General features: G+C 47.7%; 2 protein-coding genes across 3 annotated transcripts in view; both read left to right on the top strand.

Annotated features, from left to right (window-relative positions):
- The window catches only part of RANBP10 (RAN binding protein 10), a 69265-nt gene extending 63439 nt beyond the window's left edge, over positions 1-5826 (top strand). The window contains exons 10-13 of the mRNA XM_019653779.1: positions 683-804; positions 1297-1442; positions 1744-1855; positions 2294-5826. Of these exons, the coding sequence (XP_019509324.1) occupies positions 683-804; positions 1297-1442; positions 1744-1855; positions 2294-2424 (511 nt within the window). The 3' untranslated portion in view covers positions 2425-5826. The remainder of the gene's footprint in view (positions 1-682; positions 805-1296; positions 1443-1743; positions 1856-2293) is intronic.
- A 2414-nt stretch (positions 5827-8240) lies between these two features.
- The window catches only part of GFOD2 (Gfo/Idh/MocA-like oxidoreductase domain containing 2), a 35610-nt gene continuing 28177 nt past the window's right edge, over positions 8241-15673 (top strand). For both annotated transcript variants that reach the window (XM_019653265.1, XM_019653288.1), the window contains exon 1: positions 8241-8436. The gene's annotated coding sequence lies outside the window, so the exon portion shown is untranslated. The remainder of the gene's footprint in view (positions 8437-15673) is intronic.

The following is a 15673-nucleotide window of genomic DNA, read 5'->3' on the forward strand; positions in this document are numbered from 1 at the left end:
CCCACACACACACACACACACCACCACCACCACCACCACCCCCCAGGTCTATGCCTGGAGTAGTAGCTGCAGACCTGCCAGGCATTGGCTTCAGCTTCTCGCCCTGTCCATGATTCAGTTGCCGCTTTCCTTGGCCCTGTCTTTCTTCAGAGGCGCTGACACTGCCAGACTAAGAATGTGGTCTCTTCCAAGGAGACCAGGCCTTAGAAACCCCCAGGGCCTATACTGAAGGGCTTTTACTGGGCATGGCTTGTGGTCAGCCAGGTTGGGCAGGCAGGGGTTTTAAGCTACAGACTATAGGTGGCTATCAACAGCCCCTAGGTATGCCTCAGGGCTGACCTGGGTTTGGCTTCCAGAGATGCATATTGGGGCTCACAGACCCTGGTCATTTGGGGGTGGGGGATGTCTAGGAGTGTGTCAACTGGGAGAAGGCCCAAGGAGTGGAAGTGCCCAGAGGCAGCATTGGGACAAGAGTGAGAATCAGGTGACAGGCTTCTGGGGATAGTTGGCGTCACAGTAGGGGTCAGATGTTGGAGTCTGGGAAGCCTGAGCTGTCCTTTCGTGATCCTTGGGGCCCTCGTTTTACCCACAGCAACCTGTAGCTAAAGCCTGAATGGAGGCCCAACCAGGCTGCTCTAGCCACATCCCCTTGGCCAACTCCCACCCCAACCCTTCTCCACAGCGACAGTGAGATGGAGATGGACGCAGAGCATTACCCCAATGGTGTGCTAGAGAGCATGTCCACACGCATCGTCAATGGTGCCTACAAGCATGAGGACCTGCAGACAGATGAGTCCAGCATGGGTGAGGGCCAGCATGGTGTTCCATTGGCAGCAATGCTCAGTCCAAATGCCCTTACCTCCTGGGAGGGGTTTGGGACAGGCAGGCTTTGGCAGCTTAAGAGGCTCTAGCCAGACCTGGCCCACTGCCTCCTCAGCTAATCATGAGTAGGTGCTTAAGGAGGGAAGGCTCTGGCCTACTGCCAAGACCAGGGCCACTGCGTTTGAAGCTAGAGGGAATTGATGAAAGTGGGCACTCTTACGAGCACCCATGCATCTGGGTGGGAAGAGGGAAAGCTTCGGAGTCCCGTTTGACTCTTAGAGCATGTGCTAGGTGGACTAAGAGCCCCTCAGCTATAGATGGCCCTGCTCCTGCCAGCCCTCACTTGTCTCTAGCAGAAGCTACAGCCCCCCCCACCTCAGGTCCTTCTTGCCACGTTCTCTTTCGGATCCCCCTGAGCCCTCCCTTTTTCCCCTCACCCCTCCTGATGTGTTCTCTGCTGGACTCTGGGTGCAGACGATGGGCATCCTCGGCGACAGCTCTGCGGGGGCAACCAGGCTGCCACAGAAAGGATAATCCTATTTGGCCGTGAGTTGCAGGCACTGAGTGAGCAGTTGGGCCGGGAGTACGGCAAGAATTTGGCCCACACGGAGATGCTACAGGTACAGAACAAGCCAGGCTCTCATACAGAGTGGGCCCCCATTTGGTGTTGGGGGCAGGGTGACTCTGGGACAGCAGCAACAGGGCAAAGTGGGCTCCAGTCAAGTCTGCAATGGGAAATGGGACCTCCGGTGTGTACCCCACCCTCTCTAGGCTCTGGGGAGGACACAGCTCTGCCTGACCCTACAGCAGGGTATGTTGTACCCTCACTGGGCACAGCGCAGGGCCCTGTATCCCCTTGGAGCCATGGAGGTATGTGTGTGGTGTGTGACATAATCCTCTCAAGAGTGCCCTGTCCCTTAGGATGCCTTTAGCCTGCTGGCATACTCAGATCCCTGGAGCTGCCCAGTTGGCCAGCAGCTTGACCCCATCCAGAGGGAGCCTGTGTGCGCTGCCCTCAACAGCGCCATTTTAGGTAAGTGGATCTAACAAAAATAGAAGCTGGCCATGAGTGCCTGGGGTGGCCCCCCTCCCTTCTCTCCCTAGAAATTGCTGATGTTTATTCAAATCAGGGCTGTGAGCTCTGCCCAGGAGCTCCTTGGTGGCCCACAGGACTCTTGGGCTCCTGTGGCTGAACTTAAACCCTAACCTCCCTCTGCCCAGCTGAGTGGTCTGGCTAGATCGTGATGGGCCCTGTGACTGTGGGCCCAGGCCAGTCCACTGCTCTGAAGAAAGCTGAGGTCCTCAGGTTCCTGGCATGGCTGCAGGGCCATGGCTTGGTGGCTGGGACACATGAACACTGTGTTCCAAGAAATTCTGTTTACTACCCCACCTTCTGTACCCAAGGGAACTTTGACTTGGGCCCAAGCCCTGGGGCAGGGCAGTGACCAGGCCTTTTCTCCCTCCTCCACAGAGTCTCAGAACCTGCCAAAGCAGCCCCCTCTGATGCTCGCCCTGGGCCAGGCATCTGAATGTCTACGGCTAATGGCCCGAGCGGGCCTGGGATCTTGCTCCTTCGCCAGAGTCGACGACTACTTGCACTAGCTGACCACGCTGGCTGGCCCCGCCTGGCCCTCCCTCAGCCCCAGGGCTAGAGCAGCCTGGCCCTCCATAGGCACCTGGCACAGGGACCTGGAAGCCATGGGCAGAGTCTACTCCTCCTGCCTGGCCGGCCTCCTTCCCTCCTTCCCTCCCTTCCTCCCTTTTTCCCCACCCTCATTCTTTCACTTTACCCCCTTCACGTGCAGCGGCCTATGACACAGTATTGGCTGGTTACTCTCATGTAGAGCCTTCTACTTTGAAAGGGGAGTTTTGTTTTGAGGAGGGGTTGGGGTTTTTTAATCTTTTTTTTCCCTCCTGAATGAGCCACCAGTATTTATCTCTGGAGAGTTTGTGCTGAGCTGGTTTCTGCTAATTTAGTGATGAAGCCTATCCAAGTTGGTGATAGCTTATTATTTTCATAAGTAAAAAAAAATTTTAAAAAATGAGATTATATATATAAATATATATATTAAAAAAAGACACAGTATTTATCGTAGTGTTAGTGGTCCAGCACCTCTTGGGTGAGGCTGTCCAGACACCATACATTTTTATTTGAGTCCAACTCATTAAAAAGGAATCATCTCTGTAACCTCAGCCAAGTGATTTGTTTATTTCAGGCTTCCCCTTTGTTGAGCCACAAGCCCAGCTGCAGCCTAGGGAAGCCCAGTAGGCTTGCGGGGGGTGGCGGGGGGGCGTGGCACTTAGTGGACAGGTCAGGCTAAGTTGATTTGCCACATCCAAGAGGTGTGAGTCACTAGGCCTATGAGAGCGGAACTGAGCAGAGAACTTGCAGGGCCAGGGGTCCAAAGAAGAGAGGAATTGGCCCAGTGCTACCTAGCAAAGCAAGGGAGTGGAGGGTCCTTGGCCAGCACGCTATCTACCATTCTACCCTGCCTCTCACTGCCTGCCTTGCCCCTCTGTTTCTTCCCTTTTCAACATCCTGCCTCCCTTTGTTGTTAAGATGGCCAAATAATTCATTTACTCTAACCTAATTGCCTGGAAACTACCTGCCTTTGACCTGAGAGCTGCTGTGTGTCAGGCTGTGAGGAGAAAGTCTCCATCCCCAGGACAGAGGCCCTTGAACACAGGGCTGCCTTCTTCCTGCCTGGATCTTCACCGTCTCTGCACAGCTTGGATGGAATCGATGTTTTCTGTTGAGAAGCCAGGACCTTGTGGAGGCAGATTCTTGGGCTGCTGGTCGCTGGAGTGGAGGGAACCCTTGACCCCCTAGGCCAGGCCTCAACTGCAGCTGTGCCAGGCAGCTCCCTGCAGCTTGGCCCTAGCCACTCTTAAGGAAAGACTGTTATGAATATTTGATGGCCGGAAGAAGGGACCTCATGGGCTTTATAAATGTCCCACCAGCTCTGTCAGATGGATTGTCACAAAAAACAGTCCCAGAACTGCCATCAGGGAATCAGGAGAATAAGGGCCGAGATGGCTGCCAGGACTTGGGTGGGCCATCTGTGGAGAGGACTGACTGCCCAAGAGGAGGAAAGGAAGGAGGCCTACCCAGAGGAGCACCAGGAGGGGCTGGGATTTCCCTAGCTGCTTCACAGTGGGAGGGAGCACACAAGCAGCTCCTGCAAAAGGCAAGGTCAGAAGTTGAACTTCTAGTCCCTGCCTGGATCTGGCCTGGGCAAACTCCTGCTCTCTGTCAGTGGACACAGGAATGGTTGGGACGGCCTGAGATATTATTCAATGCCCACCAGGCCTTGCTGGGCACACAGCTGGACAACAAGAGAAATGATTGAATTGGACCAACTGCTGGTGATGAGGTCAGGGCCCTGGCCCTGTGCTCTGTTAGAGTTCTGCCTTGGGACTTGATCCTATAGGCTGCTGCTTTTTCTTGGTCCCCACCAGGGCCCCAGCTGGCAGCCCACAGACCATGGCTCGTCAGGGAGGTGTTGTCCTTTCTGTAAAGGAAACTCATCCTGTGCAAGGCTGGAGATGCCTAGCTCCCAAACCCAAAGGTTGGAAACATCAGGCTGTTAAGATGGTCAGAAGCCAATGAGATTGAGAATTAAAACCAGAGGCTTTGGCAGCTGGAATGGGGTTCAGAGAACATTCACTCCAGCAATCCTCTCCTTTTACAAATAAGGAAACAGGCCCAGGAGGTTAAGTGGCTTGGGTCACACAGCATTATTAATGACAGAGCTGGGACTAACCTCATCCCTGTGGGTTGGGCAACACTCTTTAGTCCTAAAGCTAAATGGCAGGTGAGGGGTTAGGCTCAGCAGTGTTAGGGAGGCCTCTAGCAGTGTCTGAGCAGCTGGTACTTTCAGGGGTGTGTCAGGGATGGGGATGCGTGCCTGGGCTTGGGTTGTGGAGCATCTGAGAGGGCCCAGGAAGGCTCAGGACAGCTGTGTACCGCTTGGGGTTGGGTGTCCGCCTGGCTCGCACTCAGTACCCATGGCCATCTCCCCATTTTCTGTGCCTTATCTCACTGTTTCAGCTGAGTCCAAGTTGTTTACTCTGTTCCTCTTCAGAGGGGCTCTCTGTCCCAGTTGGACAGCTGACCTTCTGGACATAAATAAGCCTTTGCCCCACAAGCCATGAAGAGGACCAAAATCAAGCTGCTTGAGCCCACTGTCTTGCTGATAGTCCAGGCCTGCCTGCCAGCCAGAGAAGCCCCTTATGCACACCAAGTCCTACCAGCCTGCTTCTGGGAGCTGAGTGGGGAAGGCACCTGGGAGGAGCCCCGGTGAAGAGCTGGACTTGACCCAAGGGGTCAGGAGGAAGACCTAGCCCTGTGGGGTTGTCCAGCCCTAGGGGAGCAGCCTTCCTTACGTTTTCCCCTTGTGCCACCAAATGATTGCTCCTTCCAGAGTGGATGGAAATTGGCAGACCACGAAAAGAAAGCCAGAACCCTGATCCTCACCTACATGGGTCTGTTGCTGGGTGCAGGCCATCAGAACAGGGGACACCAAGAGATGGAAAAGTGGGGACTGCCCAGCTGGCCACCCAGCACCGTCCTCCCCCTTAAGCAAGCACAAAGAAGATGAGGCAGAGAACTGTCAGAGCTGAAAGTTCTATGGTTGCTCACAACTCAGGTATGCACTCTGGGTGGCAGCTGGGCAGCAGAGCCCTACTTGACCACCAGTCCCATGCACCCGGACCTGTGGCCAGATTATGGACTCTGGCTGCCTGAGGTGCCGCCTCTTTGCATAGGGTTTTCCTCCATTAGTAACTACAGCTGATACAGACTTCCTCCACATTGTGCACACTGGTTCTGCCTTTGTCCTCGCAAGTTGATACTTGGCATTAGCATGAAACTTGTGGGTGTGGGAGGGTTTAGAGAGAATTCTAACACAAAACATCCTATTAAATTGTACTTGAGAGATGAAAAAACTCCTGTTGTATTTTGACAGAACTATTTTTATTAAAATACACATCCATGAGCAGTCATGAGTGTCTCGTCTGTTTTGAGTCTTACTGGGGTGGCCACCCCTTGTGTGGCATACCGGGAGGGTTTGTCCACTTCTCAGCCTGCCTCTTCAGTGCCTAGGCCCCTGGTCCTCAAGGACCCTCAAGACTTTGGGTGTTTACAAGACCCCCAAGAAGATAGGTACTTAGCTTCCATCCTCTCCCCCAAAATAGCTTTCATCTATGACAAAGAGAAAGCAAATTCAGCTTCAAAAAGATGGGCCACAGGACCTCCTCCCCTCAAAATAAGATTTTAATACATTCCAAATACGTTCACCCCAAACACTGGACAATAAAAAAGGCTCTTCTGAGAGGTATTGAAGTTAGCTTCCTGTCAGCCTGAGGAGAAAAAGTTTGTCCTGAAAACCCTAGTTCTGTTTACTAACTGGGTGACCCTGGAAAATTAACCTTTCTCAGCTTCAGTTTCCCCATCCTTAAAATGTGGTCAATTCTACCCATGGTGGTAGAAGATTCTAGCATGCATAGGGCAGTGCTTGGCACATAGGGATGCAGTACATGTGACTGCCCTGCCTCCTTGAGGATGCTCCTTGGCGTGACTGGCCTGCTCCTGCCTCATTCTGCCTCCCCTGCTTCCAAGGGACCAGGGTTTTATGCAGAGGAGGGATACAGTAGCTTATGCTGGTGTCTACCTGAAGGGGGGACTGGAAACAGATTGGAGGCAAACCAGCTAAGAGGCCATTGCAGTAGGCCAGATGCAAGAGGGCAGGTTTGAGAAATATTTAGGAGATAAATGAGCACAACAGGATGAGTAACTGGATGTGAGGGAAATGAAAGAAGAGACAAGGCAAATGTAGGCTTTTGGTTGGGGTGAAGGGATGGGTAATGGTGCCACAAGATAGTCCAGGGAACAAAAAAACAGGTGGGGGCTAAAAGTCACCGGAGTGGGGAGGTTTGCTGGAGAGCATGTGGATCCGTATCTCAGAGAGACATGGTTCCTGGAACTGGAAAAGGGTTGTGTGGTCCAGTTTTTATAAAAGGAAAACTGTTAACAGATGCTCACAGTGAACATTACCAGCTATTTAAATCCTGTTAAGATGTGCAGCTTAACCCAGTACTTTCCAAACTTACATTACTGTAGAATGTTTCACTCGGGCATTTTACAGGACTATTACTCTACAGAACTCTTAGGGGAAAAGCTAGTGTAGAGGGAAGAGGGAAGTATTAGATAAGCACAAATGTCCAGGTTTCATAAATAAAGCTAAAGTAGATTAATTTCCCTCTAGACTAGTGGTTCTCAACTGGGACCAACTTTTGCCCCCAAGAGGGCATTTGGCAATGTCTGGAGATACTTTTGATAGTCAAAGCTGGGGTTGGGGTGCTACTGGCATCCAGTGGGTTGAGACTAGGGATGCTGCTAAACATCCTACAATGCACAGACAGCCTGCCACAACAAAGAATTATCAAGCCCAAAATGTCAACAGTGCTGCTGAGAAGCCCTGCTCTAGAGTGAAACAGAACAATGACTAAGAAACATCAAACATAAGCACACTGTGATTCTGCCTCCTTTGTGCCTGAAAGTTCACAAGCCAGGCGGAGGGAATAGGGGGATAAAACCCCATCAGAAAAGGGGCTAGAGGTTACAAATTCTCATTATTCTGGAAGCCTTCCATGCTCACAAAGGGCAACGGTGGCGGGAAATCCTGTCTCTTGCCAAAGCAAGCAGAGTCCTGCTTGTCAGCAGGTCTCAGTGGGAACAACTGCCTCAGCTCAACTGAGCATGTTCTGTCATTACAGGCTGCTCTGGAAAGATGGCTGGGACACCCTCCAGGGGTCCAGACTCACCAGGAAAGTCAGAAAAGCAGGGTGGGGTCTCCCCATGCAGAAATAACCCCTAATCCCACATTTCCAACATAGCCTGTTTTGCACTAAGGTTTACAGGTTTCACTCCCCTAGGGGACAGTCTGATGAACCAAAGGATAGTCTTGTTACAAAATTATATTGGGGGGGAGAGCGGGGGTAGGCTCCAGTAAAGAGATCAGAGAGACGGAGGTCACAGTTCTGAAGAGCACTGATATCTCAGAACAACCAAAGACCATCCACAGGGAGAGGAGCCCAGACTAGGCTCCTGAGAGAACAGAAAAGCGGGAGTCATTAGGAGTCGGAACTGGCAGACCTTCATTCCAGGAAAACCAAGAACCATCACAGATCCCAGAACCTCCTTGCTCTTGACGCCGGGCAGCAAACTAGAAGGAAGCTGAGGATGGAAGACCACACGCTCGGTCGCCTCCTCCGCCGGAAATGAATGACCAGGGCCTCCAGCATGGCTACTTAATTCGCCCCCCACGCCCCCCCTCCCCAGCCCCACGACGAACGAGCATGCGCACCTCCAGGTCACGGCCCCTCCCAGCGCGAGTCCACCCCGTCAGGGAGCATGCGCAGCACTCCTGCCGTCCCGCCCCTCCCTTTCCACAGCCCCCGGTTCCTTAGAAACCAGGCGGCGCGTTCCCGGTGGCGGCGCGTTAGACTCGGGGGCTCTGCCAGCCTCCCTCACGGGGGGCTGGTGGCCGCCGAGACCCGTCCAGACCTTATGGGCTCCGGTGCGGAGCAGGACAGGCAATGCCAGCGTGCCAGGTGAGAGGCGGCCCGCGGCGGCGGGTGAGGATGGAGGAGGGCATGGCGTGGCTGCGAGCAGGCGTCGGCCGGGCCTCCTCCACGGCCGGCGCCCGAGGTCGGAGGCGGGGATACACAGAACTTGGGCTGGAGGGGGCCGTTCTTACTGCCAGTAGCAGTGCGGAGTTCGGGGGTCGCCCGGAGTTCGCCCTCCCCACCTCAGAAATAGTACCTGCAAGTTTGGTCGTAAAATTGTAGAAATTTGGCCCCTGGAAGGACCTCGGCCCTAACCCATCCCTTTACTGGACGCGGAAACCTAGGCTCCCCTTCCCTGTGCAGAGCCGACCCCCTACCTGTGTGAGGACCAGCGCTTTGTGGATAAGAATGTGAGGTATGGAAGCCTCAGACAAAGGGCTCGTGGAATAGCTGGTCCATCCTCTTTCAGAGTTAGATGGACTTTTAGGGGCAAATATTTAAGGAAAGAGTGTTCAGGTGGCAGGTGGGAGAAGGGACACCCCAGGAGGTGCGGGTGGCTCTGCCAGCCCCAGAGTGCCCACTGGCCACGTCTCGAGGGCCCTGGCCTACCTTTGAAGCTCAGGAAGGAAGCAAATGGACCTGCGGAGACAAAGGTGAGATGAGGTGTTCCCATCGAGGAGGCATTATCACATGAATGGTGATGAAGGAAGAGGGGGTGGGGAAATCTGGGCTTGTGAACAGTCGTGTGAAGAGTTTACCTCACAAACTACTGCAGAAGCTAAAGAACTGGATAGGAATAGAAAAGTTTAAAGCTGCGTTAGATGGACACTGTAAGGTTGTAAACCATCTTATTTATGTTCATTGCCCCCGAAGTGTCATGCTGAGGGTAAGACAAATGAGAAACAAAGCGAGTGCCATTTGAGTGTCCAGAACCAGGGCCAGGCACCGCCCAGAGGACCTTTGTAAGCTTTGGGCACAAAGGTCTCAGAAGGAAGAGCCTTTATAGTATTTGACCTTTCAGTTGAAGGGAACAACTGTTAAATTAAAAAAGACATTTAACATGTTATTGTGATTTGAAGAAATATGGAAGATGGTTGTCTTTAAGAGTCAAGGGAAGCTAGATTCATTCTTTTAAGGAAACTCATTTCCTTCTGAAAAGCTAGACCAGGGAGCAAGAGTTTTAAGGCCATCCATTTTACAGAAAATGTGAAAAATTACTGCCTTTGGACTAGGAGTTTAGAGAGTTTGAACCAAGAGGTGAAAATTTTCAGCAGGTGGTTCTGTTTGTAGACTCCCCATTTTACAGATAAAGTTTCTGTTTTGAAAGGCTTTCTCTTACCACTTGGTTGCCTGACTTTTCCTGTGTAGTGTTTGGTCTGGGTCTGATCAGTTATTTTTATTTGCTAGGAAAATTCAGATATAAGATTTATAATACTAGAACCCACTAGTAGTAGTATTAGCAATGAGGAAAAAAAGCCCATCCCCCCAAAGAAAAGATTTAAAGATTTGTAATGTGGGGGGAAGAAGTGTGCAATTTTTAAAAGATGGTTGCTGATTCTAATCATCAAAGTCAATTTATTGCTAACTTGATAAAACTAATTTTGAATGTATATTCAACTTTGCAGCAATTTTTTTTCTTTCCCAGAGTGATAAGAGAAGATACATTGAAAGTATGATAATGTTAGTAGGTCATATTAGTTTAAAAAAGAACACTTTAGGTTCATAAATCAATGCCAGACCATAAGTATGGATATTGTGGCTGTGAATTTTTTAAATTAAATAATAGTATGCAATATTAGATTCGTTTCAGGTATATAACATTTAGTATTACATAGCTGCATTTCTTTGACTTTTCTTGCATCTGTGGAAATATTTTGTATAAATAACTCAAGAGATATAATGGGGGTATTATCAGAAGGGTATGTAATCTGTGAGGTAATTTGGCACTGTTAACCAAATCCTACCAGAAAAGTTGATGAAAATCCTTGTATTCTTTGTAGGAAACACTCATTGCTTTAGCATTTAGCTCAGATAGAAAACAAGTAGGCCAAAATCAAGGTAAGATGAATGGGGCGCAATTACCGTCTGTGGAGCTGGATGGGTTGTGGGAGAGTGCTTTGAATGTTAAGTGTAAATACTTCCTTGAATGAGCAGTTGGAGAAGATAACTGCTTATATGGTGGTGAGTGTGCCTCCTGGATTTGTGTGTAGTTTTGAGCTCCTATAATCAAAAAGACATTTGTTTTCGGAAGAGAAAGATGGACTTACAGACTCTCAAAGTGTTTCTTCGTTGCTGTGGCAGTGAAACCTTTGACAAATAATTAACAGCCGCTCCCATTTTCTGGGGCAGCTGAAGGCAGTTATCAAATCTGGCCTGTAATAAAGTACTCAATAGTATTTAATAGGCCAACTTACCAGATAAACCAGTAATGCTAACAGGATTTACTTTCACTGAACTGATTTTCTAGTTATACCGCAAAAGGAGAAATGAAATGGGAATATGGGGCCATCTGATTAAGAATTCGTAATACAGATGTTGGTGTTCAGAAAATAGAGGAGTCGGAGAGACCACACTAACTTAGAAGTGAAAGAGCCTTTGTGATGCTTAACAAGTCACTTATGCATATTTATAGGAGGAGGTCCAATTCTAGAAAAAATACACCATTGGAACTGGGCAGTATCTAGGAAGAAATTGGGAGATTTTACTGTTTCTGAGAATTTGTATACAGTATATAGTAATAGGACATTTTTTTACATACAAAAGTAGCAGTTTTGTATTAGAAAACTTCAAGCAAGTGTAAAAGTCCAAATTACTTGAAAATTTAGGAGTCAGGTGCTTTAAAAAGTGGGGAATGAAAGATACTTGAAATAGGCATGGACTCATGAAAGCCAGAATAAGTGTGTGTGTGTGTGTGTGTGTGTGTGTGTGTGTGTGTTACATGCCACTGAGTTGGCTCAGCCTCCTAGCAACCCCATGAATGAGTGATGCCCACCGTGTCCAGTTCCCAACAGCCCTGCTCCACTCCTGTAGACTCATGCTTTTATGGAGTCAATCCATCTCATATTTGGTCTTCCTCTTTTCCTGCTGCCTTCTATTTTCCCCAGCATTATTGTCTTTTCCAAAGAACAGTGCCTTCTCAGGACAGCTTTAAGTTAAATACTTAAATACTTGTTAAATACAAGTTCCTGCTCTTAGAAGGGGAGTAGCAAGTAGTGCTTTTGTCCTAGGTACTGTCTGTTCTCAAGGTGACCAGTAACAAAATGCCACACTCTTTGGGACCCAGAATAGCCAGGAATTCCTGAGGGAATAGCTCACTCTCCTCATTTCTCCAAGCCATTCCCAAAACCTTATTCTGTAAGGGTTTCTATTCTACCTCTACCATGAAGGATTAGGAATGAAGGCTATGAGGAATGGGAACTGAGTACTGAGCACAGTCTTCTTTTCTGGCCTGGGATAACTGTGTTGCTCTGAAACTGTCAGCTCTCAATTTCTCATGAGACTAGATAACCCCAAAATAGAATTAGAAACACTCCTACTTGGCATTGAGATTTACCATATCACTTTACAACCTCAAAGCCTTTATTATTTCCTTTCACAATTATTTTTTGTTTAGAATGTTAGGCAAATCATATAACTTCAGGACCATAATTTTTTAACCTCTATATTTTTAACAAAACAAATTGAAACTAACATAAGTGTCTAACACCAGAGAAATGAAAAGCCGGTTCATGTAGTCAGTGGAGTATCATGTAACCCTTAAGAACTGTGATACCATGAAAAATTCTTCTGTCTAAACAGTAAATGAAAGAAATCAGGATACAAAGTTGTGAATACATAGTTTGATCACAAGTACATTGAACAAATGTAAAAACGTAGCAAAAAAAAGAACAGTAATTTTCTATAGGAAATATATATTTTTTAAATGGGATGATAACTAGGTTTATTGTGACGATCATTTTGTAATATATACAAATATTGAATCATTATGTTATACACCTGAAACTAATATGTATCAATTTTTACCTCAATAAAAAAATTAAAATTAATTTTTACAAAGTATATTTCCCACCTTCCAAAACAAACAAACCCTCCTAAAAGTTTCTTCTTTCTTTTACATGTGTAAAGGATGATATTGAACTTACTTTCTCTCGGCGGGCGTTGCCCCTTCTCACTTTATGACTATTAAAAGTGGTGGTGGGGCGAACAGTGGCAGGGGCTGGGCAGCCGTGACGTTTCCTGTCTCAGGTGTCAGTGAACCAGACAGTAATGCAGTTACCTAGATAATGAATTTACATGTGTATCATTGCAAGGTGATAAACAGATCTTGTGCTGCTTTCTAAGAGTAATATTTCTTTGGTGCTTGTTGGTGGATAGTTTTGACCCGTAGGGTCTCTGTGGTACTTATTGATGGGTGGTTTTGTAGCACAGTGTCCCAAAGCACATTATAGGATGTTCCATGTGTTTAGTGGTTCCCACTAGGAAATGGTTATTATTATAGGATGTTCCATGTGTTTAATGGTTCCCACTAGGAAATGGTTATTATTTCTGAGGAGACTCTCTGGGAGTGGCTCTGGGAGCACGGGAGGTGGTGTGCTTGCCATACCTGGCATCTGATTGTCCGGGAGATGGGGGATGGTAGAGAGATGAGCTGGACCTCCATCACACCCTCCCCCCCACCCTCCTGTTACCTTTCAGCCGTTTGAATTTATATTGCTATGATAGGGTCGAAGGGGACACAGCTTGTGTTTTGGAACAATGGGGGAAATGATTGAACATATCGTATGTCTTATCTGATGTTATTTTCAAAATTAAATCATTGTGCTTAAATGGCTGTTTTGGTTCTCCCAGCCCTGGGCTTGCTCCTGGTTATTCTTTTGTTTGTTTGTTTGTTTGTTTGTTTGTTTGTTTGTTTGTTTGTTTGTTTTGTTTTTTTAAAGATTTTATTGGGGAATCAGGGGAAGGGGAACAGACAAGTTGCTGTTGTTTTGTTCTTCAGTCTAGTTGCGGAGGATGTCGCTTCACTGGCCCAAGCTGGCACCATCATTGCGCTCTTCCCGGGCGAGGCAGATCAGTCGCCGGCTTCTGGATGGCCGCTCACGCTGGCTGCTGGCTACACATGGTAGCTTATGGCAACCCACTGCATCAGGGGCTGCAGCCCATGCCATCGCCGGTGACCCACGGCAGCCCAGCTCCAGGTCGAGCGTTGTTCAGCATCTTAGCTGTAGAGGGCAGTGTCACTAGCCCTCATGTGGGATCCAAACCCCGGCATTCTGGTATCCCAAGCCAGTTCTTAACCAATGCACCACTCGGTTGGCCCCTGGTTATTCTTTTAAAATTATTGTCTTTGTTTCTTCTTACTTCAATGTTTAATATCCCTGACATAACTAAGATTGTTGCCCAAAGAATATTTAAATGCCTTTAAATAACTTACAAATCATTATAGGAATGTTACCAAGGTACCTTGAAGTGTTAAGTTTCAGGAACCTGTTTACTCCATAATACCATATAAAACCTATTCTCGGTCCTGAAAGAGCTTAGAGTCTCAATAGTGAGGTAAGACATTGTGCATCATTTAAACAATAATTAGAAAATTCTAAAACACTAAAATGAATGGCTATTTTCAAGTAGGCGTATCCCATGTACATCTTGTATTTTGTAACCAGCCTCCTTCATTACACATTAACCAAAAAGGAAAAAAAAAAAAAAGGAAAAAGGGGGTGGTGTGGCAAAGACTGTCCTGAGCTTAGGCTGTTTTACATCTAATAGCCAGAAGGTTGTTAAATTATGTCGAGCATGCTCATGGCCAATCGGTAAGCAGTTTTCTGCATACAAGTAGGAAATACTTGTGAAAGCACTGGGCAGTTACTGGAGAACTACTTAATCTTCCTGGTGACCAGAGGTCATGTAACACAGAGTTAGAGAACGCTAGTCAGGGCTGCTATGCTCTGAGGTGCCCTAAGAATGTCCTACACCTGAAATCGAGAAGGAAGGCAGACAGGTGGCTCTCTAGAGTGTCTCTTGCTACATTAGATATAGCAGTTTTCACAGGAACAGAATACTTGGGTCCATATAGGAGGTGGAAAACTTAAGTAAATTAGGTTTGTACATTGAAAAATGTTTGTCATTATAATTAAAAACTCATCCTCTTGGGACCGCAGGTAAAACCAAAGTAAGTAATATACCTCTGTCTAAGATTGGCTATTTCACATACATCATGGCCAAATGTGCTTTATCTCAGTGAATTAAATGCAAAGGCAGAGTCTTGTTTTTCACTTGCCAGCTGCAAGAAAAGATCTCTGAACACTCATTATGTTCCTGTTCAAATCAGTCCTTGGTCTTCAGCTGTGGGTGTATCAAGAGATGGAAACTAACCTCCAGGGACCTGGCCTGTCTGAAAGCTGCTATCTCCCACAACTCCTGGCATCACTCTTAACTCATTGTGGTGCTTAAAAATATTGGCGAATGAGTGAAGAAAAGACACTGGTGACTGGGTATTGTCGGGAAGCACAGGATGAGATTCTTGTTTGCGAGGGAAGATGAATTCAGGTTGGGAGAAGCTGGTAGGTCCCTTGGATGGGAATATCCAGTAGACACTTAGGAGTATAGAACCAGAGCCTGAGCAAGTTGCCGAGGCTGGAAATAGGAAGTTAAGAATGTTTGCAGGGAGGTCATAGTGGAGTTGAGGGATTAGATAAAATTACTCTGGGAGAGAGTAGGGCTGAGGGTGGCATTTTCAGGTCGATGTCAATCTGGAACTCATTGTTAAAGCAATCTTAAAAAAGAATAATCTTCTGGTTATTGCCAGATTTTCAAAAACAATAAAGAATTAATATAGGTGGTAGATGAGTAAGTACTTTTTCCTACTTGTAATCATTAGCTGAAGCTCACTTTTAGACCTAGTAGTGATCCAAGTACCTCTGTGGGTGTTAAATTTACTTCCCCTTTATGACCTAATTTACTTGACTCTTTTGTACATTGGGCAGTTACGCCTCATTGGACACATCATTAGGCCTTTCATTAGTGTCCCTCCTAGGACATTGTGTGGAGGGGGACAGGAGGATGGGGAACTTGTGTCTTTAGCCAAGGCTAGGTATGCTCTTTCATTCTGTGGTGGCTGCCCAACAATTTACTCCCTATGTCAACTTGTGGATTTGGGAGAATAGCATTTCTTTCCTTTGTCCTGTTTGTCTGTTTGCTGTCATTGAGAAGGCAAACCATCTGTGACCATGTCATTGAGTCAGTGTAGGCACTTAAGTCATAGGAAAACTAAACCTCCATAGAG

The sequence above is a fragment of the Hipposideros armiger genome, unplaced genomic scaffold (genome assembly GCF_001890085.2).
Source record: "Hipposideros armiger isolate ML-2016 unplaced genomic scaffold, ASM189008v1 scaffold_9, whole genome shotgun sequence".
NCBI lineage: Eukaryota > Metazoa > Chordata > Mammalia > Chiroptera > Hipposideridae > Hipposideros > Hipposideros armiger.